The sequence below is a fragment of the Phoxinus phoxinus genome (assembly GCF_949152265.1).
Source record: "Phoxinus phoxinus genome assembly, chromosome: 23".
In the NCBI taxonomy this organism is placed as follows: domain Eukaryota; kingdom Metazoa; phylum Chordata; class Actinopteri; order Cypriniformes; family Leuciscidae; genus Phoxinus; species Phoxinus phoxinus.
Genome location: NC_136898.1, coordinates 24,831,264 through 24,858,861, shown reverse-complemented (window position 1 = coordinate 24,858,861; position 27,598 = coordinate 24,831,264). Strand labels below are relative to the sequence as shown.

At 37.3% G+C, this 27,598-nt stretch overlaps 2 protein-coding genes and 1 long non-coding RNA gene across 3 annotated transcripts in view; all 3 read left to right on the top strand.

Moving 5' to 3' along the window:
* The window catches only part of il6st (interleukin 6 cytokine family signal transduce), a 46,732-nt gene extending 29,699 nt beyond the window's left edge, over nt 1-17,033 (top strand). Inside the window, exons 8-16 of the mRNA XM_079600723.1 lie at nt 574-650; nt 793-1,003; nt 3,698-3,880; nt 7,814-7,924; nt 8,060-8,209; nt 8,298-8,438; nt 8,575-8,671; nt 10,252-10,333; nt 15,454-17,033. Of these exons, the coding sequence (XP_079456849.1) occupies nt 574-650; nt 793-1,003; nt 3,698-3,880; nt 7,814-7,924; nt 8,060-8,209; nt 8,298-8,438; nt 8,575-8,671; nt 10,252-10,333; nt 15,454-16,011 (1,610 nt within the window). The 3' untranslated portion in view covers nt 16,012-17,033. The remainder of the gene's footprint in view (nt 1-573; nt 651-792; nt 1,004-3,697; nt 3,881-7,813; nt 7,925-8,059; nt 8,210-8,297; nt 8,439-8,574; nt 8,672-10,251; nt 10,334-15,453) is intronic.
* A 4,088-nt stretch (nt 17,034-21,121) lies between these two features.
* LOC306991328 lies at nt 21,122-22,783 on the top strand. Its single transcript, XR_013796074.1, has 3 exons — nt 21,122-21,264; nt 22,059-22,221; nt 22,703-22,783. It is a non-coding gene; the product is annotated as an uncharacterized lncRNA (long non-coding RNA).
* A 997-nt stretch (nt 22,784-23,780) lies between these two features.
* The window catches only part of LOC306992208 (uncharacterized protein), a 3,863-nt gene continuing 45 nt past the window's right edge, over nt 23,781-27,598 (top strand). Inside the window, exons 1-5 of the mRNA XM_079600847.1 lie at nt 23,781-23,817; nt 25,363-25,773; nt 26,090-26,157; nt 26,690-26,733; nt 27,093-27,598. The exon at nt 27,093-27,598 is cut by the window's right edge and continues 45 nt beyond it. Of these exons, the coding sequence (XP_079456973.1) occupies nt 25,392-25,773; nt 26,090-26,157; nt 26,690-26,733; nt 27,093-27,150 (552 nt within the window). The 5' untranslated portion in view covers nt 23,781-23,817; nt 25,363-25,391 and the 3' untranslated portion in view covers nt 27,151-27,598. The remainder of the gene's footprint in view (nt 23,818-25,362; nt 25,774-26,089; nt 26,158-26,689; nt 26,734-27,092) is intronic.

The window sequence follows — 27,598 nt, the reverse complement described above, 5'->3', positions numbered from 1 at the left end:
AACGGCCACCGGTGTCGCTAATAACAAGGGATTCTGAATTCTACATATAACACCCCTTCAAGCTACCATTTAAAAAAAATAGTTAGCTGCTCTACAAGGTACTAACAAAAATAGTTTATCTTTCCAATGATGTAAACTTGTCACTCCAAAATCTGTCATTTACAAGAGTTTTGGCTTTTTAAGTGAACAGGCTTTTTTTCACAATGCATACTTTTAAATACAGGAATAAGCGGAGATTGAATTCAAACGTACCATTTTTACCACTCACTAATGAATTGGAGAAGATCATTTACAGGTGTAATGCGAGACTAACCACTTCTATAGAATTAATCTGACTTTCCAATGCAATAAATAAGAGTGAGTTTGATTATTCTCTGGACTTGCTTGACAGTAAAGTGTGTGCAAACAGTAATGCATGCACAAACAACATGACATTAAAAAAGTGATGTAAAAAACTGAATGCTTATTTAAGTTGAATCATTTAAGTGCTTAATTACTTCCCAGCATTCAAAAATATTATTGAACCTGCATTAATATTTATCAGTCAATTTTTAAACCATCTTATTTCCTCAGAGCCAGCAAGCGCACCAGACCTGTGGAGAATCATCCAGCCCACTTCTGATGGTAGAAATGTCACATTACTATGGAAGGTAAATATCTTCTTTTCTTTTTCACCTGGCAAACGATAAAATATCTTATAGTGTTTGTACAGGGTGGAAATCTGTTAGTGTAATATTCAATTTCTGTTGACAAGTTTAATATTAAACATTTTAATATTGTCTCCTATAACAGCCTCCTGTGAAAGCTAATGGAGTAATACTTAAATATGAGCTGTATATCAGTCAAGATAACGGGAAGCTTGAAAGACTCGATGAAGTCGCAGATAATCGGATGCATCTGATGCAGTTGCCACCAGGAAAAGAGGCAAACATTGAAATAACTGCAACCAATTCAATTGGAGTGTCTCCTAAAGCAACTTTATTCATTCCAAGATCAGATCGAGGTATATTAGACTTCAGTATTTTTCATTAGTTATTTTAAACAATTTATGACTTTTTTAATGTATCTGTTCATTATACATGCAGCATTTTAACCCTTCTGTTGTCGTCTTCAGAACGCCTGTAGTACTTCCCCAGATAGTCAAGTCACTTTCATTTAAATAGCGCTTTTACAAATCTACATTGTTTCAAAGCAGCTTTACAGTGATAATAGGAAATTAAAGGGGTGGTTGATTATGATTTGACTTTTCTAACTGTAGTTAGTGTGTAATGTTGCTGTTTGAGCATAAACAACATCTGCAAAGTTACAACTCTCAAAGTTCAAAGCAAAGGGAGATATTTTCTTTTAAATAAATTATTATAAAGAAACAGGAACAACAAACGGCTGGTAGAGACTACACGACATTTCTCCTGGGTTAGTGACATCACTAACCCTAATATTTACATAAACCCCGCCCCCTGAACACGCAAGCACAAGCAGTGTTGAGAAGAGGAAGAGTTTTAGCACATTTGTGAGTTTGCTCAAGCTGTCGCATCCGTCTTTTCACATGCAATACAGTTCGTAACACAAATGCAATAGCGTATCACTCTGTAGACATCTTACAACAGTTCTCACACCAGCGATTTTATAGATTATCATGACAGAATATGCTAATCAATGACTTGAAGATAGTTAACTCCACATCAGCAACATAAATTCATCAACTAACCATTCAGAAATGTCCTGTTGCTTCTACATGTTGTCACTTTTTGAGTCTCTCCATCATTGTCTGACTCCAGTTTGAACATAAAAGGCAGAACAGTTTCTGACATTTTAGTGCTTGTCTGCGTGAGGTAATCAGAGCTGCTAATGCTAACACACCAGCTCTTGAAGCCCTGCCCCCTGTCCCGGGAGCAGAAGCTCATTTGCATTTAAAGGGACACACACGAAACGACTCGTTTTTGCCTACCCTCAAAAAGGGACAATTTAAACATGCTGCAAAAAATGATCTGTGGGGTATTTTGAGCTAAAACTTCACACACACACTCTGGAGACATCAGAGACTTATTTTACATCTTGTCAGAAGGGGCATAATGCCACCCCTTTAGAGTAACAGAGATTTTTTGGGGTTTACAGCAGCTCTAGAATAAAGTGATTGTCCTGCTAAAGTTAGTTTTTGATTGATTCACTTCCGTTGCAAAGATCGTTAGTCATTAACTTAGGGGCCGCTTACACGACACTGTTTTAACTGAAAACAGAAAACATTTCATTTGTAAATATAATATATATGGTAATAAATTAATTTATTGTGATGAATGTGAAAAGTCAGCCATATTGATATCGTAATGGCCATGTATATGTGATATACATGAATTTAAATTCTAGCTCTAAAATATACAATAAAATATTAATTTCCAAAAGAACTGAAATTAATTTGGAAAAGGGACTGTTAACCGATTAAAATGTTAACCGATTATAGGACAATAGAAGGGTTAAATGCAAGAGCATATATGATTTGATATCTATCTATCTATCTATCTATCTATCTATCTATCTATCTATCTATCTATCTATCTATCTATCAATCATCTGTTTATCGGATTATCTATCGTCTGCCCATCCATCTATCTATCTATCTATCTATCTATCTATCTATCTGTCTGTCTATCTATCTATCTATCTATCAATCATCTGTTTATCTGATTATCTATCATCTGCCCATCTATCTATCCATCTATCCATCTATCTATCATCTTATCTATCCATCCACCCACCCACCCATCCACCCTATCTATCTATCTATCTATCTATCTATCTATCTATCTATCTATCTATCTATCTATCTATCTATCTATCTATCTATCTATCTATCTATCTATCTATCTATCTATCTATCTATCCATCCATCCCTTGAGCTTCAAAGAACCAGATCTCTGACACACCTGAATTAACTTTCTGCATTGGCCGGGAATCGGACCCGGGTCTCCCGCGTGGGAAGCGAGAATTCTACCACTGAACCACCAATGCTCGGCGACCTTTAAAAGACACGTCCTTGTGTGATCGGTACGAACAGGGAGTGAGGTTATGCATCATGGTTGAGTAAGAGATGGCAGATGAGGAACACTTATAGATCTTGAGTTAGCAGAAGTTACATAACAAAGCTTCAAAGAACCAGACCTCTGGCACACCTGAATTAACTTTCTGCATTGGCCAGGAATCGGACCCGGGTCTCCCGCGTGGCAGGCGAGAATTCTACCACTGAACCACCAATGCTCAGTGACCTAAAAAAAAAACACCCTTGAGCTGGCAATCGCTGTCAGTAATGTTCATTAGCAGAAGTTACATAACAAAGCTTCAAAGAACCAGATCTCTGACACACCTGAATTAACTTTCTGCATTGGCCGGGAATCGGACCCGGGTCTCCCGCGTGGCAGGCGAGAATTCTACCACTGAACCACCAATGCTCAGCGACCTCTGAAAGACACGTCCTTGTGTGATCGGTACGAACAGGGAGTGACGTTATGCATCATGGTTGAGTAAGAGATGGCAGATGAGGAACACTTATAGATCTATCTATCTATCTATCTATCTATCTATCTATCTATCTATCTATCTATCTATCTATCTATCTATCTATCATAACACTGTATTGTAGATGGTTAGATAAGAGAACAGGGCATATGAGAGGTGTGGTGTGTGATGTGTTTGTGTTGATCAGAGCGTCCTGGCGTGGGGAGTGTGAGCTGGTCGGTGCGTGATGAAGAGCTGCTGGTGGAGTGGACTGGAGCCAGCAACGCTCATGTCTCTGAGTTCCTGCTGGAGTGGGTGAATGTGCAACAGAGAGATCTTCAGCCACACTGGCAGAGAGTTCCTCGCAACGCCAACTCCACCACACTAACCGGTACCTGCGCTATATTTTATAAAGCTCACTGGCCTTCGTGGAATCTGTGCGTATTTATTTACACTTGAATCCACTGCTTGTCGGTGGTACAGCTGCGGGATGAATACAAATGCTGAATATGTTGACTTAAAGGTGCCATGTGTAAAAATTGAGGTAAAAATATCCAAAAAATGAGCTACACGCATCAAAAGAATGAGAAGAAATAAGGGCAATGATGTCATTAAAAAAATGTCAAGTTATAGTGCTGCAGAGATATCAACCTTAATTAGCATTAGCATTACTAGCCACGGCCCGACAGGTGTCGTAATACCAGTTTCGGCCATGGGAGGCGGTATGCGGGCAACATAACCACCAGCCAACCTGCAATACACGAATAACTCGCACGGCTTGTGGGCGTTCTTGAACCTGATGTCAATCGTGTGGAAAGTACAGCCCACTACTTCATTTCAATTCAGGGAAGAGAGCGGAAGGATGGCTGAAGCCCTTGGCAAGAGAAGCACAAATCAGATCAGATAAGAAAAGGACCGCTCGTCACGGTCCGGGCTCGAAAGCGCGGGGGACGGCGAGCGAACTGCAGCGCATAGCCCTGTTTTACAACGTTCAGCACCCATTCTGACACGCCCGGGATCGCTCCCCATGCTTTCGCGCGCATAGCTAGGGGCAGAATAGTCTCCGTGTTCTGACCGCCGCGCTGCGCGGGTTCGAGAAACTGAAACGGAGGTAACTTATCAACACGGCGCGCGCCCTCGTTGTCTGAAGAGTGCTGCTCGCTGACGACAGCAACCGCTGTTTCACATTCAATGACTCGGTCGCTAAGGACGGAGAACAATTTGTGGCGCGAACAGGTCATGTGTAGCCTACTGTATCTTTCAACAGTGTTCGTGTTTTTTTTACTATAGTAGAGATGATCGGTTCACGTGCGCTGTCTGATGTTTACTGCATCACTCGACATGGAGAGGTTGGGTAAAGTAATAATTACAAGAGCTTCACAGTTATCAGATACGAGCATTCAACGGCCCTGTAGTATGTATATATATATATATATATATATATATATATATATATATATAAATATAGGTTATTTGTGTTTGCGCACGTGATATCAGGAAGCAATGTAATAACGTTACCTGTAATACACACATGATGGCGATGCGCAAATCGAGTGTGTGTGTGTCACAAATCATTATTGTTTCTTCAACTTATTAAAATATCTTACTTTACTGCAACTATCTGTTTCTGCTTCTTTATCATTATCTTTACCATATCCTACATCACATATTTTGATATGTGAGGTATACTGCCCCCATCTGGTATGGAATGTGGAGTATGACTTGATTTTTTTTGCCAGACAATTACACATGGCACCTTTAAGCTGTGCATATTACATTGTTCAGTTTGTCCCTTTTATTTAAACAACATTAAATCAGTCCTTAAAATGCAAATATTGTGTGTAGAAGTTGTGAGATATAATAATGTTAGTAGACATTGTAAACTTGCTTTGTACTTATTATTAGACCTGTTTCGTGCATCTTGTGTCTGTTTGGGGTTTGCTTGCAGTTATTGCTGTGACAGCCGTGTGGTTGGCGCTCAAGGGGAAGTCACTGTTTCACACTGAGTTACGGGGTGTTATAAAAGCTGCACGGGTTTTGATAAATTGAGAATCACGATTTTTTTGTTTCAAAAAGAGATCACAATTTTCAAACAGAGATCAGAATGAATGATTCAATGACAAATACATTTTTAACAGTCACTGATGTAATTGATACAATCATTATTTGAAGCATCAAGTTACTTATAAAAGGTGATTTACTGTATTTTGATTGCTTCCGTAGACATCAGTGCTTATAAACTATAAACTTTTATCCCAGTACCTCTGTGATCATTTGAATAATTGTTACACCGAAATAATGATACTGTGTGGTTGAAAAGACGGTTTGTGAAGCGGTTTCATATCTATACATGACAACTGCTCTCTCTGGTTTAAAGCGCAGATCTGAATGTTCGCTGTGATTTTGTCAAAGGTTTAATCACAGGCGAATCACTGTGAGATCCGAATCAAGATCGCAATCTTTTAACAATTAATTGTGCAGCTCAAATTTCTCAAATACATGAAAGGTGTAGCTTTTCATTCATGAAGCTTTGTTCACTTTTATGCATTTGTTAGTTTGGTTGAATATCTGATGACATTCAGTCAAAAAGATATATGCAAAATCAGTCTGGGCAAACTATTTTTAGTAGTATTTTTATTTTAAGTTTCGCAGAAGAAACACTGCAACTTTTGGTTTTGACTATGTTCTTGTCTCAATGCCAAAACATTTTTAATATTATGTTTTTATAAAAATATTATAGTAGTGTAGGGCTGGGCGATAAATCGATTTTATCGATTAACTCGAGTGTGTAGTGTACATCGATGTGTTTGAATGAAAATCGGTTTTCTCTATAATATCCGCCGACGCTCCCCTCTGGGCTCCCGTAGTTCCGAACGCGCTCAGCGCGTTTGCCATAGAGCTACACAAACAACATGGCAAATGAACAAGACGCGGCTGCACAAGCACACCCGCCAAAAACATTTACAAACTGAATCTGCAGAGCTGCCAACTCTCAAGCATTCACAGTGAGACTCACGCAGTTGTCACTTTCCACACGCTCTCACGCCACACATCCATTTCTCACGCAGAGAAAATCGCGAAGCAAAGAGGACGGTGACACCGACAGAGAAGGTTTACGGTACTATTGATATAAAACAAATTCTCAGCTCTCAGATTCTGTCAATTTAATTACAAAATTCAAACAATAAACACCGTTTTGGTGCTTGTAAATGTGACGTGACAGATCGCAGACAGATCTCAGTTCAAGCGGCACGTGAACTGATCTGTTAACTTACTACTAACTTAGTTAATATAAATAAACACGAATGATTAATAGGTAATTTGAAAGATACAGTATGTAATGTAATAAAATCGCTAGATCAAGTGTTTTTCAACCGCGGACAGAGGTCCATAAACAGCTGGAGAACAGTCGGGTAACATTTACCTCAGGAAAGCCGTTTAATAACCATAGCACGTTAGTTGGACTTAAACAATTGTCTGTAGAGAGGAGTATTTTGCTAAATATGATAACTATATTACATTTTTATTATATTTTTACCTATATCATTAAAATATTATAACGTTGTCATTGTAAAAAACGCATTAAAATAAAATTGAGATGTTACTTTTAACCTTTAATAATAATACCAGCTGACAGGGCTCTGTATGTTTACAGTGACTTTTTTTTGGGAGAGAAAAATTAACAACACATTAATGTATCTACTGTACCTAATATTTATCCAAAGGAATCGATATTGAATCAAGATCAGAATCAAATCACAAGAATTGAAATTGTGAGCAGTAATAAAAACAGTAGCATACAGTCAGTGTACCATGTAAACATTGTGTTGTCACTAAACTTAATAAAATTATTTTTAGTCACCAACTGATGCAAGTTTTTTTTTTTTTACATTTACACCCATTTTATGTTATGTTAGGTTATGTTAAATGTTAGGCTACATTTTCACTGTTTACAAAGGCAGGGCCTGCCATCTTGGCTAGCTAAAACTTTTTTTAAACAATTTATTTGTCATCTGCAGATTGATTTTAAATAGGGGGAAAAAAAATCGATTTAAATCGTAAATCGGATTTTTTATGAAAAAATCGGGGATTTTTTTTTTAGGCCATATCGCCCAGCCCAGTAGTGCCAACTATATATATATATATATATATATATATATATATATATATATATATATACATACAGTGTATATTATATATATATATATATATATATATATATATATATATATAACAATAACACACGCATATAGTTGCAGTTTCAGTGTTTGAGAGCAATGTAGCTGCAATTTAAGGTGACCATAGTCTTTTCCTCTTTCCGAAGGTTTTGAAAAACTGAAGCGGTACAACATATCAGTGTATCCAATTTACAAGCATCGCTTGTACACCCAAGCAGGAAGACCAGTGACCAAAGCAGTCTACATTCAACAAGAATGTATGTATCTCAGATGTGTCACAAATTTAAAGGTCACTGTCAAGTTAAGTTGTGAAGTTAATGCAGTTTTCTCATAAAGGGCAAGTTACTGAAGTACACTCTTATAACAGCTTTGTGGTATGCTTTTTCTTCTAGCTCCAGAAAAGGGCCCTACTGTCACAGTTACAAAATCCAAGAAAAATAGCGCTGAGCTGACATGGGAGGAAATTCCCCTGGACAGTCGGCGTGGTTTCATCATCAACTACACCATATTCTATTGGGCCGGGAACACTGACCGCTGGCAATGTATGTGCAACACATGATGGTTTTGTAATGTGTGACGAAATGAGTGTGACGATTTCACACGCAGATCTTTAACAAATGTTTTTGGCAGCTGTGACGGTGGGTGATCATGTCCGCTCACATGTGCTGACTGATCTGGAGAGTGAAACGGATTATGTGGTTCACATCATGGCATCAACAGTAGCAGGCTCCAAAAATGGATCAGACTTTAATTTCAAAACAATGAAGTATGGTATGTCTTTTATCCTTATTTTTTTAAATTTCTTATTAAATTCTTTAATGACGCCAGATTTTATTGTGATTTGAAACAAGCTTAAGCTACAAAAGGATGTGACATGCTTTGATGTGCGTTTGTTTCTTGACTGTAGGTGATGGAGAGGTGGAGGTGATTGTAGTCGTGGTTTGCCTCAGCTTCCTGTTCCTGACCGTCTTTATCATAATGATCTGCCTTCGGAAAAAAGAAGTGTGAGTCAGTACTTTTCACCACTCAAAACGAAACGCAAAGCAAGACTTCAACTTGAACTCATCACTTCAGTTTAGTTCGGAGAACCCTTGCTCTGGAAATGCTAATACAAGATTGCTTAAAAGTGCCTAATGGCCTAAACAGTCTTTGTAAACTTTGGTCACTCTGTAAACAATTCAGAAGTATATTTAATATAATTAATTCAAGAAGTAAATACTGTAAAAAAAAAAAAAAAAAGTCACACATTTTACATTTTTTTAATATTTGAGCATTTTTATTTATATTACTCAATATAACAATACATGCATTTTAAATAAGATACAATTTAAACATTTCTTTATTAAAGGTCAATTATGTTGTTGCTTATTCCCATCATTACTTATGATGTCTTTACTGACTCTTACGTTGTTCCATGCATTTATGCAGCTTATATTCACTACAACGGCTGGTCATAGTGTTTCAACTGTTCCAAAAACGACAAACAAATCTGTACTACGTCTTTAGTGTTCACAACTCGTTTTTTCTATATAATGAAAGTAAATTAAGTTCTGTTAGGCATTCACAAAAGACAAAAGGCACCAAAAAGCACCATAAATGTCCGTGATAACTTCGGATAATTTGTTTTCTTGTTTTTGTCTTCAAATCAGGAAAATTATGAAACCGTTCATTTATCACATATTTGACCCTTCTCATGAACATAAAAAACTGATCTCGTTTGTTTTTTGTTGTTTTTTAGTTAGTGTAGCAAAACCATTAATTTGTGGTTACCATGGTTTAACTATATTAACCATGTTTTTGGTTTTATGTGTAGTAAAATCATGGTTAATTTTCGTAGTGCTTTGCCTCACAAACACTAACTTTGATACTTGGTCAGCTAAATAAAACAGGCAGTGTGCCAAATATGTAGGCTAGGAGTAGTTATGTGTGGAGATGAGAAGTTAAATTAATATTTATGAGATAAATGAATATTTCACGGCGCGTAGGTGAATTTATGTCAGACAGAAGAAAGCCCTGTCTAGGCTCTGCCCCGGTACAGTTTGTGTCAAGCCATTAGTTAGTCTGGTTGTTTAATGAGAAAGAGATGAAATGTAGTTGCAATAAATGCTTTAATAATCTGACCGTAGGACTATTATTCTGTTGGCACGGTTTGATGTTGACCAATCAGCGGAAAGGGCCGTTTCATTCCCATCAATGTAGAGATCAAATATTCTGTTTATTCATTTTGTTTTATTGTGTTTCCATTTGGTGAATTAGAACAAAGTGTGTTGAAAACGAAAATAAAAATTAACAAATCCTCATGAGATTAGTTTTTTATGTTCATGAGAAGGGTTGAATAAGTAATAAAACAAAGTATCCAAAGGTACACGTCACGGACCCATAAAGCTAGTACATTTTATTCATTTAGGTTACTTAAAAAAAAAACACCAAATAAAAAGTATCATGATGGCATTTATGATATTGCTTATCGCCATAAATCATTCTCGATCGTGAATTCTGGATACATCAGCTAGCCCTACTTCTAATAGAAGTAAATGGTGCTGTGTGGTGTTGAGTGTCATTATTTTCTTTCTTCTGTGTTCAGGATTAAGCAGCTGTTGTGGCCACATGTCCCAGACCCGTCTGACAGCTCTATTGCCCACTGGTCACCTGATTTCCCTGTAAAGGTCAGTGAGCTAAATAACTTATGGGTGAATCTCACAAAAACATGTCCAGAAAAGAAATTATATTTTGCATATGGAAAATGAAACCCTTTAAGACCATAAAGTTTTAGTTTCATTATGAAATTGATGTCAGTTATGCAATGAGTTTAAACCCTGAAATTTTTGGATGAAGGTGAGTCTTCCGGACCTATTGAGACACGTTTAGCAGAAGTTGCCACGCTGCCAAATAATCTACTAAGGGAACCAGCCTTTCGAGACTGGCCTGTGGGCAAACGGGACAAATGAGCAGACTCCTCTAATATCTTCCACAGAAGGAGCGAACCTCCCAGGGCGGAAACTGACAAATTAACTCGCTAGTAACCGTTTCGCCCCAAAACATCAAAGGTCTTCTTCAGAACCGGTGCGCAGTGAATCGATTCCTTGGAACCGTTAGCATGCCTGCTTAACGATTCCGCTTATCGGTTCCGCTCGTTCAAATGTGACACGACGTTACACACGTGCTGCGTTGTTTTGGTTCAGAATGTAGCAAACACTATGAGAAAACATGGCATCGAGCCAGAAGCGCTCTGACCGCGTCCTAACTACATGCAACGCGGCGGTGCGACACGTGATAAAAAGTATAATTTTCCATGTTAATCAAAGTTTAACCAGCCGCGACACGCAACGATTCTATTTGAAACAGATCCTATTTTATTGCGACGTCGCGCTGGAACAACAATCTCAAAGTGTGGCAATGATAATATCAGGTACTATTTATGTGCTTTATTTAATGTTAGAAGCGTGTATAATGTGACTGAATATCATTTAGTGCTCCCAGCTTTGTAGCTGTAAAAACAGCAATGGCTAAGTCACATCAGATCTTGAAATTAAACAAATGGAAACAAAAACTTTCAAAATGTGAAGAAAACCTGTGTATTATTTGACAAAGTTTGTTTTAGTAACTCAATAGCCTAATCCAAATGAGCACTGTTAATATTCCAAAAGGCACAAGCTCTTCCTTAACTGTTTTCAGTCTGTGTTTTTATTTTTTATGGCACATAAATGGCAGTTTTATTTTTATTTTTTGTCCGGACCAATGAATGTGAAAATTATCAATTTGATCAGATATTAAAGCGAGTTAATACAAACAAATTTGTACTTAATTCCTCACCCCAATAAGAATCGATAAGAGAATCGATAAGGAATCGGATCGATAAGCAATATCGATAATGGAATCGGAATCGTTAAATTCTTATCAATTCCCATCCCTAGCGGTGTGGACCACTTCTCAGATTTAACTAAAGGTGTCTCTCCGTAGCCACCAGGCCGTATAGTCTGGCCAATAGCCCTGGCTGTCTCCTTGGTGGCCCGACGCAGCTCTGTAAAAGTATCTGAGCCCACACCTCACCTTCATCTAAGTCCCTGAGAAGCCCAGCCTGCAATATTGACATTGTATGCAGACATGCACCAGCCTGATCCAGTGCTGTGTAAGCTTTACACACCAAATCCGAAGTTGTTCTACACAGCTTGGTGTGTAATGTCGGGGCCTTTAGGGACGATGCCACCTCAGAGGAGAGATAGATCTCTTCCACCTTAGGCAGTTCTCCATAAATGTGTTCATTAAGCCCCATAATTCACTATTAGTTAGACACTTGAGGTCTGAACAAATGAGCAGAAACCGGTTCAAACCTTGGTGCCCAGCCAACTGATATTTAATTTGGCACAACCTCACAACCTCCACTAGCTCCTCATAAGCCGGGGAGGGAGGTGGCGAGTCCCTGAAGTCCCTGCCACCTCCACGGAGCTGGATAGCGTCAGCACCGGGCCTTGCCTCGGGCAGAAGAACCACAGAGCATGTCCAGTTCCCGAATAAAAGTGCTGGGTCCAGCTGGTGAGAGCTGAGAAAGGGTAGAGCCCATCTCAAACTAGATTCATCTACAAACCCCCTGATCTCAGACGGGCCCGAACCACAGGGAATGGTGGGTCAGACCGCACTGCTAAAAGACAGCCGGCTGGGAGCCGAGACGCCAGCCTCCCCAAGAGCTGACTGTGCAGTTATTTATGATGAATTATTACTGTTTTGTAGAGTCTGAAATGAGCTCATCTAGAGCTAGTTAAATGAAAAATAAACAATTGTAGTTTACTCACTTTCATTTCATGTACAGATTGTTGTCCCTCTATTGAAAGAAGATTTACCCAAAACTCTGATGCTTCAAAAAGACATCATACAGTACAAGTAATGTAGACATATAAACACTTATAAACATACAGAACACACACACAGAGCTCACCAATGTTAAACGGAAGTTGCTTGACGTGTGAGAACAAACCTCACTGGTTCCTGTGCATCGGGCAAGTATGTTTGAACTTGCGTTTAACATTGGTGAGCTCTGTGTGTGTTCTGATCAATCTTTATATGGGAATAACAGTTTAAATTATGTTTATCATATTAGGCAATCCTGTCTCTTCAGAAGAGCCTCTCTGTTCATAAGGGTTATTTAATCATGCCTTTATGAACTTTTTAAAGCAGGAACAATTTGGTTGCATGGAGGGACATAAATCTATCAGGTTTCATCCTAAATATCTTCATTTGTTTTCAAAGATGAAAAAAGGCTGATGATTTTGGAACAACATGAGAGTGAGTAAACGATTAAAATTTTGGGCAATAATAATGATTATTATTTCACAGCTTTGTCACAGCTGCAAAGCTTAGAAAGGGACGTTTTTAAGATCCCATTACAGTTACTCATATTTTTATTAGGTACATTTTATGATACATGAAAATGCATTCCTATTTTAGTGGAAATTGGTGTGCATATTTCTCTGCTGCAATACAAGTGCGTTTTTCAAAAGTGATTTTACTGACAGTGCTTGTATTCAACTTATTTACTAAGAATTTATCACCCTCCTTAGTGGTCTGGGGAAAAGAGCAGTATCTGCCCTGGTTTGCGGGCACAAACATCATCTCACAGCAGTTTCTTCATTTTCTCTGACTGCCTGGTGCTTGTGGGAAAGTCCTGTGAGCAGATTCATGTCGCTTTGGCATGAGATTTAGTTGGGTGGCGTGTGAGAGAGCCTGAAAATATGTTTCTCATTCTCTTTAAGGATAATTCCGGTATTTAACACCTTGAGTCTATATTGTAGTTTGTTTTGGATGAACAAGAGTGGTGGACAACATTTTTTTGACAATGGTTCCTCTCTCGAGTTTTTGACTATAATAGAAATGGCCATGGACCCATTTAACATTGGAGTCAATGGCCATGTCCGAAAATGTCATTAAAACAGCCAATAATGTTCGTTTACAAAACTGTGCAACTCACCGAGTGATTAGTGATGTTAGTTGATGTTCCAGAAACAAAAAGTGTTGCGAAATACAGTTTCTGTCGTGTTTTATTCGTCATTTTGTAAAATCCCATTGAATTCTGTTGAAGGACTGAGTGCTCGTTAATATAAATGCGCTACCGGAAACGGAAAGGGGGCTGTTTACATTTGGTCGATGTAGTCTTTTTGCTCGCTTCCGTTTCTCATAAGGCTAGCGAGCAGAGCAACTGTGCTCTGGGAGAGTAAGCAAAATAAACACACAAAACCTTCATTAATTGTTACTTGTAACATGGATTATGAAAAGTGGATTATGGAGGACCCGCTCGATTTTGAGTGTCCCGCGAGACATAAACATCGGGTATCGCCATCAAGTGGTCGGGAGTGTGCTAACGCTTCAGATTCAAATATTGAGCGGAAGTTACACGGTTGTGAAGTGTCTGAAAAAATAGTTCCACTATAGCAAAATAAACGGATTGGAATCATATATTGCGACGATATATTGTTTATAATCATCATCGAACACCACTAACCACTCGGTGAGTTTAACAGTTTTGTAAACGAACATTATTGGCTGTTTTAATGACATTTTCGGACATGCCCATTGACTCCAATGTTAAATGGGTCCATGGCCAATTCTGTTATAGTCAAAAACTCGAGAGAGGAACCATTGTCAAAAAAGTGTTGTCCACTACTCTTGTTCATCCAAAACAAACTACAATATAGACTCAAGGTGTTAAATACCGGAATTATCCTTTAAAGGAACACTCCGACTTTTTGAGACTTTAGCCTATTCAACGTATCCCCCAGAGTTAGATAAGTCCATACATACCTTTTTCATCTCCGTGCGTGCTATAAGTCTGTTTGACGCACCCACCGCTAGCCTAGCTTAGCATAAAGACTGGATGTAAATGGTTGCAGCTAGCATACTAATCCAAATAAGTGACAAAATAAAGCAACCATTTTCCTATTTACATGTTGTGATTTGTATAGTCACAGAGTGTACTAAAAACAAAGTCACATGAGACAGACATATTTTAAGCATATAAATACTGGGAACTATATTCTCTGAAGGTGAAGCACTGCTACTTAGGCGGAGTGATAACCGCATCACCTGAGACGCGCTCTGAACGAACTCTCTGCTCCTCACCACGGTGCGTCTCAGGTGCTGCGGTTATCACTCCGCCTAAGTAGCAGTGCTTCGCCTTCAGAGAATATAGTTCCCATTATTTATATGCTTAAAATATGTCTGTGTCTCATGTGACTTTTGTTTTTTGTACACTCTGTGACTATACGAATCACAACATGTAAATAGGAAAATGTTTGCTTTATTTTGTCACTTATTTGGATTATTATGCTAGCTGCAACCATTTACATCCAGTCTTTGTGCTAAGCTAGGCTAGCGGTGGGTGCGTCAAACAGACTTATAGCACGCACGGAGATGAAAAAGGTATGTATGGACTTCTCTAACTCTGGGGGATACGTTGAATAGGCTAAAGTCCCAAAAAGTCGGAGTGTTCCTTTAAGAGTTGGCAACCCTGCTAATAAAATTATTGCCATTTATAGAAGTATAAAGGCAGAGTACAACCATTTTAACAGTTATATATGTTTTTTTAAATAATGGAAAATAATTATTTTTTTTCTTCTTTTGACTTTGTGGTCAATTATGACCTGTTCATGTTCAGTTTTGTGAGATTCACCCTTATATAAAGGTCAATGGATATTGTAACACAAATAATGGCATATTGCTCAACTGCATTTACGGTGTAAAATACATTCTTATGCAGTCTGGTACACAAACTAATGCCTTGTAAACCTCTCAACAGGCCGATATGCCCAAAGAAGACGTTAGCGTGGTGGAAGTGGACGTGTTTGATGGAAAGTCTTTGTGTGAGGAGGACAAAACCGTGCTGCCTCTGAAGAAGGACAAGTATCTCTCTGAGGAGCACAGCAGCGGCATCGGAGGCTCGTCCTGCATGTCGTCGCCCCGCCACAGCGTGTCGGACAGCGACGAGAGCGACTCGGGCCAGACCACGGCCAGCACCGTGCAGTACTCCTCAGTGGTGGCCAGCGGGTACAAGGGCCAAACGCCCAACCACCCGCCGCCTGTGTTCGCACGCTCCGAGTCCACCCAGCCGCTTCTGGACTGCGAGGAACATCCGGACCTTCTCAACGACAGCGGCGGCCTCTCCTCCAGGAACTCTTACTTCAGACGAGGCAGAGAACTTGAGCCGGGCGCCCTCGCTCAGGACTGCGGCGAGCCCAACGGAGGCTCTCTGACCTTCTGTCCGGTGCAGGAGGAAGAGGCGTCTCCCATCGTAGAGGATCCGCCTGCCTCTGGTGTGAGTTACATGTCGCAGAAGAGCGGCTATCGACCTCAGTAAAGCAAAACTCATAAACGTACATTTTAATGGGATTTGTTGATGGACTTTCACATTTTAATGGGATTGCAAGCTTACGCCAGACATGTATGGTAACACTAGACCGCTTCCCGATGAAGTCGTCTGCACTTCAAGACGTCACACTGCCATGTGCCTTCTGTGGACTAACGGCTGTTGCTATTCGTTGCTTCCTTGTATAACTGAGATAAACTGTTGCTGTTGTTTTGAGCCACATGCAAAGTTGTAGCATTGCCTTAAATTGTTTTGCTATAAATTGATCAGAGTCCGTTTTCATTTTACTGGTGCTGGCAGTGTGCAAAGCCTCCAGTTGCGATTGTAATTTTCCTTACTTCCAATACAGACACAGTGTTGTTCAAGAAAAAAATGAACACTTTGTGCCATGGTGAATTATGTTATTGACGTGTTATGGATTGTGGTATTGCAAATATTCGTATTTTCAACAACATGCTACAGAATGTCAACCCTAGCTTGAGTTAACCTTGCTTCCAAGTTCCTTTTCTTCAGGATAAAACTAACACTACATTGAAATGTCAGTTATGAAATGCAAATATTTCATTGTATGCCTTATCAAATGTATCCATGTATCTCTGTGTGTTTTACGTGTTTATATCATTGCATCACTTGTATCACTGATATTAGGTTAAATAATTACTTTATTCAAATGTTTTGTAGTGTTATGGTTCACTGGTGGCACCAAACAATCACTTCTATCTGCCATCTTTGAACACCTTTACTTCTATCTCAGACTTTGCTTACACCTTCAATCTATGGATACTGCTTAGATGCATTTCCAGCGCCTTCTCTTGATTGGTGAGTCCCACTTCAGGATTGTGGGTAATGTAGTACTTTTCCTGTAATTTGGCAAGGTTGTAAGTTTGTAACTTAGTACAACAAAGTTTTGAGAAACTATGTTGTATTATAAGCTATGAGAAATTGAACCATTGTAACAACGAATATGCATGATTTGAATATACACCAATTCTTATTAAAGCTATAAAAGTTCAGGCAATAGTATGTGATTTTCTATACATTACACTGTATATACTGGTGGATCCAGCTGAAACCTGATTGGCCCCTGAATTCAAGTCACATTTATTTATATAACACTTTTTACAATACAGATAGTTTCGATCTGCCTCTGCCCTGTCACTTATGATCACTGATCTGCATCAATTCAACCCGCGTAAACGACGCTAATTCAAGGACTTGCATTTATTTATTGCATGTACGCCCTTATGAAAAATAAATTTGTTCAAGTGTGCTATTAATATACTTCTTTTAAACTAAAAATATAAGAAAGTATACTTTCAGTCTACTTTTTATGTTCTAAGAAATATATTTTAAATTGAGCTTAAGTATACTTGACTTGTACTGACAAAAAAGTATAATATATTTATATTTTGCCTTGTACTCAATCTTTTGATCGAGATATACTTAAAAGTTTTATTGAATATGCTAAGTATACTTGGCTTGTAGTTGTGTTTACTCTTTTGATTGAGTAGCCTATTAAATATTTCACATAGTTTTACAAACTGTCTTATAAGCTTACATTGTTTGCAAATATTGATTTATAAATAAAACCGATATGTTCCTATAATTCTGTGTATCTGAATACTAGGCCAGTCCACTGGTAGTGTTTATAGGGATTTACTTCAAATCTACTCTTTCCCCGCCATTTACTGAATGTTCTGTGTTTTCACTGTTCTCAGCGTTTTGTTTAAAATGTTGCTTTTTTTTTATTAAACTTACTCATATTCAAGTGTTGAATTTTTTTTAATGAGTTAAAGTACAGCTAAAGTTATACTTAAAGTATAAAAAAATTAACACCTAAATAGGAATATAGTTAGTGCAAAAATAATATATAAATAGTCAACTATAAGTAAAGAAAACTTAATACTTGCAGCATAAAACTGCTAAACTAGTAGTTTACTGAGTATACTTCAAAGTGTACTTTCATAAACTAAACAAATGTGCTACAAGTGTTAAAATAGTAAACTATTAGTATACTTATAAGTTCACTTGTATTACAGATTCAGTACAAATGAAAAACATGAACTAGTTGTGCACTTAAAGTTTACTATTGTTACACATATAGTACACTTAAACGCATACTTTATACACACAAAAATAGTGCACTTACAAGTATAATACTAGTAAATATTAGTATGCTTACCACATAACGTGTATATATACTTGAACATTAAGTATACTTAATACAATTTACTTTCATAACTTTTTCGTAAAGGCTTGATGGCATCAAAAAAATACTTAATGCGAAATTGAAGAACGAAACGGATGTGACGTCATTTCAAACACAATCAGACCAAAACAAACTTCGTTTGGAGTTTGAAACGGCTTGCCTTCTTCTGGCTGCACGTCCTTTTCAATGCTGGTTTCTGTTTTGTTTAGTGTGTTAACACCACCGTTGTGCTGGAAACAGCTTAGGACACATGAGCCCAAACTCTATAGTGCTCTAGAGATAGTGAACAGATCCTAGGTATTTGCGGTAAACATTCACAGTAAATATTCCTATTTGTGGTGAAAGGGCCTTGATGAGGGAAAAAATAATGTAGCCTACTTGTAAATTTGCCAACAAGTCCTCCAACTTATACGATCATAATGGTCGTTTGCGCCTTTCCTCAAATACGACCCAATGCATCGTTTCCTAAAATAGTGCCCCTATAGGCGGCGGGATATATGCCACATAGAGTCGCCTCGATGCATTGTGGGTTTTCTAATATAATTGAGGCTAATACAGGTAGGTTATGCTATCAGCGAACATGAAAATATACGAATTTTAGAACAAAATAAATATGCAAGGCGCTTTGTGCTGTTTCATCTTGCTCTGTGGTGATTAAAGTTAACTTAGTTGTGTTACAGCAGGTTTTTACTTGGGAATAACGTTGTATTGAAATATGAAACAATTAAATATTCAAAAGTAAATGGGAAAGTTAGACAGCGCGTGAACGTGACATTAAACTTCGCTTTTATTTATATCCATCGTAACAATATTCAAAAGAGATCGATTATTGTTACTGGACTAATATAGCGCCCTAATGTCGTCTATTCAAGAATGTAAAGTTATACGTCGCGTGTCAAATCATTAAGGGACGTGATTTTTATCATTAGCCTATTTTAACATGTTTGAGGGTCAAATCTTTTGACCAGATCACATCAGCATTTTAAAGATAGTATTTAGTGTGAAATTATTCGGAAATTAGAAAGGTGTGTGTAAGGGACCATATAAAAAGTCCACACATTTTGTTAAAACGTTCATATATTTCGTTAATCTGACTCGTTAATCATCCAAATACTATTTTTTAAAGTATTTGATATGTGAATTACGTTTCAGTTCATTATTAATTGACGTACGATTCATATTTGAGATCATATTTTCCAGAAATATCCAACTGTGGAAATTAATAAATAAATACAGCAAATATAATCATAATAAACAATAATAATTAAAATGTAAATAAAATAGTTGTAATGGTTGTTATTTCAAATAAAATAATTATTTTTAATAAAATAATAGAATTATGTATAATAATAACTAGAATGGAATTGTTTCCACACACACACACTGTGTGTGTGTGTGTGTGTGTGTGTGTGTGTGTGTGTGTGTGTGTGTGTGTGTGTGTGTGTGTGTGAATAGAATAGAATAGATCTTGAACGTCATTGTTAAAAGAAACAGTGCGAAAACGTTTAACTCTCTTCTCTCTCTTAGCTCTTCATAATAATAATATGACCAATATATTCATTGTGATATAGTACATTGTGCTATTTTTCTCTGATTTCTTCATACAGGTGCAAAGCCAGGAACGGAACAAACATACAAGGCTAGAGGACAGAAAACAAAGGTGATTAACCAAAGTCATCTGATGTTGATTTTTATCCACTTAAGCACGATCATATTATATTTACCAAACACAGTGCCTCAATGGTTTTGTGTTAGGTCACATTCATCAATTATATAATGTGGGTGTATGTGTTTGTGCCTTATTGGAATAGTCTAAGCCAGTCTGTGAACCCTTGAGCAAACTGACTGTGTATCTGTTATTTTATATTATACTGAAACATGTCAAATATGATACAAATATGTCTTAGTTATATGCATGGTTATATGCATGTATGAATATCTATATCTACAATAGACTTCATTAGATCATTAATCATCATTTAACATTAACGTTAGATAATATAATATGATTTTTACTGTGAGGGATGACAGTGCTTAAAACTTAGGTATTATGTTTGGCCACATATATGTAAAATACATATTAAAACCTTTCCAAAACAATAGTCCAGTTTTTGCAACATATCTGACACCAGTAGGTTACATGAGTCGATGTGTGCATGTTTTTATGATGAATGCATCTGTTATACTACATAACAAACATGTGTCATTCATATCTGTGAAGTCTATTGCCATCTATAACTATTTATTATAACATTTTATCTCAAACCTCTAGCCCTCTTCTGATGCTTTCGATAGAAGGCTACCACAAATACAAAAAATGTCCTAAAGTCCCGTGAACCGGAAGTTGCAAACGAAAGGGAATATTGGGCAGGGTTTTACTTTAGCGCTCATCCTCTCCATCTCTGCTCATAGCAGACTAACGGTTTGAGGGAGTGGTTAAACGTTTTCAACCCAAGCCGTCAAACTGACATCAGCAGAAAAGGAACCCCATTCCAGACTGGAAGTAACTTTTCAGATTTTGATTGAAGATTACCACGCCAAACTATTTTTTTCTGTGTATTAACTTGCACGGATTCATTGCTCACCACAAGACTAGCAATATGCGCTAACAAAGTAAATAGGCTCCATTTTGATTTCATGTCGACTTTAAGTTGATAAAACAATTTTCAAAACCAGGTTCTGAGTAGCATTATACTGTTGCAGTTTTCTTTAAATGTTTTGAAAGTTAGGTCACTGTGGTGAAAATATTTTCAGAGACTGTGACTCTTGTCAACATAGTAGGGCTGGAAAAAAAATTATTATCCCCTCATAACACATATCATTTATGTTTCTTTTTACAGATGCCTACTCTAAAGGATTGCTACATATGCAGAAAAAAAATTGGAGTAGCAAGCAAAACATGTCAACACTGTAGTGCCAAGCAGCCATACAAGCAAAAGCTTGAGAAAAAAAAGGAGCAGCTTTCCCAAGAATGGAAGGACCGGCAAAAAAAAAACTGCAGTGTGAACAAAGTTTATGATGCAACAAATCTACTGGTAGGTTTATCTTTCAGATGTTAGTCATAAAATAGTAAGTCAATAATCCCTGATATTTAGCTTTTACACATGATTTTTTTTCCAGTGCACACCGACTGAGGTGTAACATTTGTGTGTTTTTCCAGTGTACTCAGGTCTGATAAAAAAACACTAAATTAGAAGTTTGAGCATAACATTAGAAAGTATAATAAAAAATAATTTGTATAGACCAGGGATGTCCAAACTCAGTCCTAGAGGGTCACTGTCTTGCATTGTTTAGCTCCAACTTCGGGTTCAGGTGTGTTTAAGTGGGGTTGGAGTTCAACTCTGCATAGTGGCCCTGCAGGAGCAGGATTGAACACCCCTGGAATAGAATAAAAAGTACTGTACAATCACAATGACTAAAAACCAATTCAAGCTAATTTCAAATGCATAGGCAAGAAGCCAAAACTTGAAAAGGAATATTAGGAACACATATAGTGTGTGTGTGCGTGCGTGCATGCGTTATTCGATATGACAGCCTCAAATATAAATGTGTTATTTATCTCTGAACTCTCAGTGAATTCAAATAGTTTTCAAGTCTCTCTCTCTCTCTCTCTCTCTCTCTCTCTCTCTCTCTCTCTCTCTTCTCTCTCTCTCTCTCTCTCTCTCCTCTCTCTCTCTCTCTCTCTCTCTCTCTCTCTCTCTCTCTCACTCTCTCTCTCTCTCTCTCTCTCTCTCTCTCTCTCTCTCTCTCTCTCTCTCTCTGCGAAGAGAGTGTGCGAACTTGTAGTTATTTATCATATTCTCAGTTTTATAAATTTGTCTCATTCCAGCTCCACAAGTGGGAACTTTTAGAGAGGTTCCCACTCCTTCTCCTTGCCAGGAGAACCTCAAATGGTTTTTCTGCTGAGTGCTTCTGTCCATGGAAGATGGATACAGAAGATACTCAGGATGCTTTTCTTACAATAAAGAGGTTGTATGAAAGTCTTCTTAATGGTAATAAACACAAATTTGCAATGCATGCAAAATGTTCACATATTTCATTGCTTATTAGTGTATCCTCAATTGATTTAAGAATTAATTTGAAAAGACAGTAGTAATTCGTTTTACGGACAGTATATACATTTGCACATGGCCAAGCAGACTTAATTTTTTCTCACCTTAGGTTTTAAAAAAATTATATAAAAACAATATTCCCAACCTTTTTACATAGGGGAAATTACATAAGAAATCTTGAGCGAGGTATTATTTTGATAATGTCAAATTGATATTACATTAATAAATACAACCCATAGGTGGACTTAAACGTAATAATACAATAAATAAAACTTATATTATATAAAACCATAATAAAACTTTATTTAATGTATTTATTTTTTTATTGAATATTTATTAATAATAATAATATAATAATATTGAATTATTATTCAATTATTATTATTCTCATGTCCATATCACAATTTTATTTTTCCAACAGTGGCTATTGCAGATAAAGAAGCAAGCAGCATGGGAGAGAGTTCTGCCATAAACAGCTCACAGACAGAGACTCCATCAGCAGCAGTGTTGCCAGATTGGGCGGGTTCCCGCCCAATTGGGCGGTTTTGAATTTGATTGTGCGGGTAAAAAAGGCTTTGGGCGGGTGGACAAAATTTGGGCTGGTTTGGGGTCAGTTCGGCGGTTTTCAAACATCTACATTTTAAAATCTAATTGGTTAAAAAACTAAACTAAAGTGTGCATGTAGTCCATAAAATCAGTCACCATGACATTACAACACACACGCCCATGCAGTGCAGAGTCAGCTGGCGTTGGTGTTGACGTCACCGACGAGCACGCACTTTTAGCCAATCAACGAGCGATCAGCAGGAAGACGTGATTTAGCGCGATAACTTGTAGCTGACTGTATTCAAGTGATCGCTAATGCTAAAGTGACATACAGTAAGTTGCATCTACAGTAAAGAGTGAGATAGTGAGCAACTCTAAAAACGTACACATGTTGATGACTCGATGGTGAATATAAAGATGAGAGCACAGTTGAATGACTTGAATTGAAATTGAATATGGGACGACTCCTTTCCATGGTCATATGCACATTGCACACTAGCCTAACCAGACATCTGCAACTTCTACACCGTCCAGACTGCATGCACTCTCTACTTGTCCCTGACAGCGGCTGAAAAAGGTTTGAATCAACGATTAATCAGTTTTGACTGCTAAATTCTGCGTTTTGTTCTGTGTACTTCCGAGGGTTAAAGTCATCGGTTAATTTCTTGATTGCCGTTTTGACAGTGTCAAATCCGTTTTGATCCGTTTTCCTGGGAATTTTTTTTATTTTTATTTTTTTTATCCGTTTTCCTGGGATTTTTTTTTTTTTTTTTTATCATCGTTATTTTGTTTTAAGGATATACTAATTGTGCTTCTCAATGACATGGCCATACAATTATATCACATTATTTTGGTAGTAAAATTTTGGGCGGTTTTTACTTGTAGTGGGCGGGTTTTGGTGAGCTTTTGGGCTGGAAATCACCGTCCCAATCTGGCAACACTGATCAGCAGACCCAGCATCAGAGTCCACAGCTCTGCTCAGCTGTAATGGTAAAATGTCTCATTCAATAGAACTGACATGTTCTTGTACAGCAGATTTGTCATCTTATCACCTGTCACGCACCAAATAATAGTATCTGTCCAAATGCAGACCCTAAGAGTTACACTCATTACACTTAAAAAATCATAAATGTTTCATCCTTGAAAACAACAACAAAATACATTAAATATATGTTGTTTAATTCTACAATTTCTTTCCATAGATTACTACATACTATACTATTATACTATACTATATTAAGGTGAGCACATTGTATGTACTGTAACTGTACATGGTGGTGTATACTTAGTTATTCAATTTCACACCATGTATGTCTTTGTGCAGCTTAAGGCTGGAATACACTACATGACTTTTACCCATATTTTTGCCTCGATTCAGAAATTGATGCTAGTTGCCGAAAGTCAGAGCCAGCGTACACATTCTGGGCAGTAAGATTTCACAGAAAATCATGTAGTGTATGATGGCCACAGAATTTTATATATTTTTTTATTTTGTAGCTTCAGGCTATGATTCCATCCAGATTGAGGATATCAAACATGTTTTAGAATTTAAGACAATTTTATAACACTTTCCCCCTGTTTAAGGCTTAAGCTAGTCCTAGACTAAAATGCATGTTTCAGCTTTTAACTTCTTTAACTTTTCTAGGGCACGTTTATAAAAGTTACTTAAATGTCCTAATTGAACTAACACCGTGTCCTAACTACACGCGACGTCACGACAGGCGATAAAATTCCTCTTTTCCATGTTAATCAGAGTTTTTGTCCTAACCAGCCGCGACAGCAACACTCGACGATTCTATTTTAGAAACGGTTTCTATTTTTTTCCGACGTCGCGCTGGAACAACAAACACAAAGTGTAGCAATGATAATCTCAGGCACTGTTTATGTGCTTTATTTAATGTTAAAAGCGTGTCATGTGACTTTGAATATCATTTAGTGCTCCAGCTTTGTAGCTGTAAAAGCAACAATGGATAATTCACCTCAGATCTTGAAATTAAACGAATGGGGAAACAAGACATTCAACATTCAACTGTGAACAAACAAGTGTATTCTTTGACAAATATTGTTTTAGTAACTCATTATGTATTTTAAATAATGTTTAAATGGTGTAAATTTGATTATGTAGCTACTTATCCATTTTCTTGCGATTGCCGTCAAGATTACTCTCTGGTGCCGTGCATTTGCCGCGAAAGCCCGCCCACACGCTGTTCTGATTGGCTGTGGGTTCTGATTGATTTTGACGCATCTCGCAGTCGCGCCGCTTCTGGTGTGGACACGGTGTAAGGCTTAATCCTGGCTTAATCTAAGCCCTGTATGTGAAAGTGCTTAGAGTTTTGTTTTATTGGCCAAATTGTTTTATTTGGTCATGTGTTTCCTAAGCAATGAGGCACATATATTTTAGTTTAGTGTGCCCAGAACAGAGGCTACAAGTTGTATAGTGTATTCCAGCCTTTGAATAAAGTTTTTTTTTTTTTAAATGTGTTGATTGCAGCAGCTTATGCAAAGGTTCATATCACAATTTTATTTTTCCAACAGTGGCTATTGCAGATAAAGAAGCAAGCAGCATGGGAGAGAGTTCTGCCATAAACAGCTCACAGACAGAGACTCCATCAGCAGACCCAGCATCAGAGTCCACAGCTCTGCTCAGGCCTGAGTCTGACATTCTATTACTTCCTCCTGCATCTTCCTCCTTGGCTTCTCCTGTTTTGTTCACCACCTCCTTGACCTCTCCTATGTCTTTATCCATTGCTCCTCCAGTCTCCCCCCTGACTCATCCTGTTTTCAACTCCTCTCAGTCTAGTCCTTTATCTTCTTCTCCGGCCTCTCCTCTGCCTCCAGCCTCTACCCTTTCTACCTGTTCTAAACTGTCCACTGAGCTAGGCAGTCCAGGCCCAATATCTACCTCACGAAAAAAAAGACAAATAAAGAGGAAAGCAGACCACAAAGGTATGTGTGGATTTGTTGATTATTTTTTACAATTTTGTACATATGAATCAAAGCTATGTTTGATTTTTGCAATGCGATCACAGTTTTAGAGCTGAAAGAACAGGGCCTTTCTCATTGTTTTTTGAAAAGGACTGGGTTAGAATTCTACAAATTTACATATTGTAATATTTTCTTTTGCACATATTGCGACATATTTATAGCAAGCTATTCAGTGTTATGACCATAAAGTGCCCAAGCCCTCTTGTTGATTGTTTGTTGAACTTTTTCTTTTACTTATGTCTGTTACAACTTATAACCATATTTTACTTTGTTTCAGAATGCCCCATGCACAAAGAATCAACCAGTTTTCCCTACAAAAAAATTTTGAGGAAAAGAATCAGGGAGGTTTGTTTCAAAAAGCATTTAAAAATACTGAAATAATGACCCCAAAAAACATTCACAATAACAATATTATTTTGCTATTTTGTATGTTGTAATTGCAATGTATTTGCAAAAATTTTTTTTTACAAAATATGCTAAATAATTAATGTTAGGTTTAAGTATTCATATAATTCAAGTTGTAATGTTAAACCGTGGATTTTAATAAGAAATATTTTACTTCACAATTTAAGTTGTGCAAATTTAAAATTTTGACCATAGCAATGGTAGTGTGACAAAAATAAAAACTGCATTTCCATATATTACAAAATTGTATTGATAATATAGTAATAAAGTGAATTATGCTAATAATTATTAATTAAAATTGTATTATGCTTCTTATGACAGACTTAGTCACACTAACTATTAATTTCACTTTGTTTAATTTCACTTGGATTTTATGTTGTATTTACAATTCAGCAGATGTATGATTGTAACTTCATGTGTTGTGAGTAAATGTCATTAACATTACCCCATGTTTCTTTGTTTTTCTGCTAAGGGTCAAGCGGAGGTGTTGGTGCAGTGGCATCCTTGCTCTGGATGGTATGTATATTATTTGAAGTTTACTGTACTGTAGAAAATTGACAGAACTAATACAAATTTAAATAAATAGAGAAAAATAATAAACATTACATAAACAGTTTTAACTGAAGTTGCAGTTTGATCAGGACTTCAGACTTCAATGTAATTAAAATATTATTTGAAATGTGGTGTGCTTTTTATTTTTATCTATTCTTTAATGTTTTCAACCACTCTTAGTTTCAAGTATTTACTTTTTTTTTATCAAGCCTTTGTTGAGAACTGCACTTTTTTGTCTTGAAGAATGAGATTACAATTGATTGTGAACAGTATTTATATTCCAGTTATGAACATTGTGACTAACACTTTTTGCTGTCTTACAGTGGGAAAAAGTGGAAAAACTCCTGGGAGCCAAGAGAATTTATTCAAAGTTCATCCTGAAGATGAGTGTGTGTGTATTCCGATGTGTTGTTTGTTGCTTGGTTCTGTACAATAATTTGATCTTGGTTCTGTACAATAAGACATAGTTTTCAGGTATGTAATAAATATAATGTATTTTGTATATTATATAATGTAATTGTTCGAAAATATATAATATGAAAATACACACACACACACACACTCTCTCTCTCTCTCTCTCTCTCTCTCGCTCTCTTTCTCTCTCTCACACACACACACACACACACACAGAGATACACTCACTCTCTCTCACACACATACACACACACTCTCTCTCACACACAGAGATACACTCACTCTCTCTCTCACACACACACTCACACACAGAGATACACTCACTCTCTCTCTCTCACACACACACACACAGAGATACACTCACTCACTCTCTCTCTCTCTTACACACACACACAGACACTCTCTCACACACACA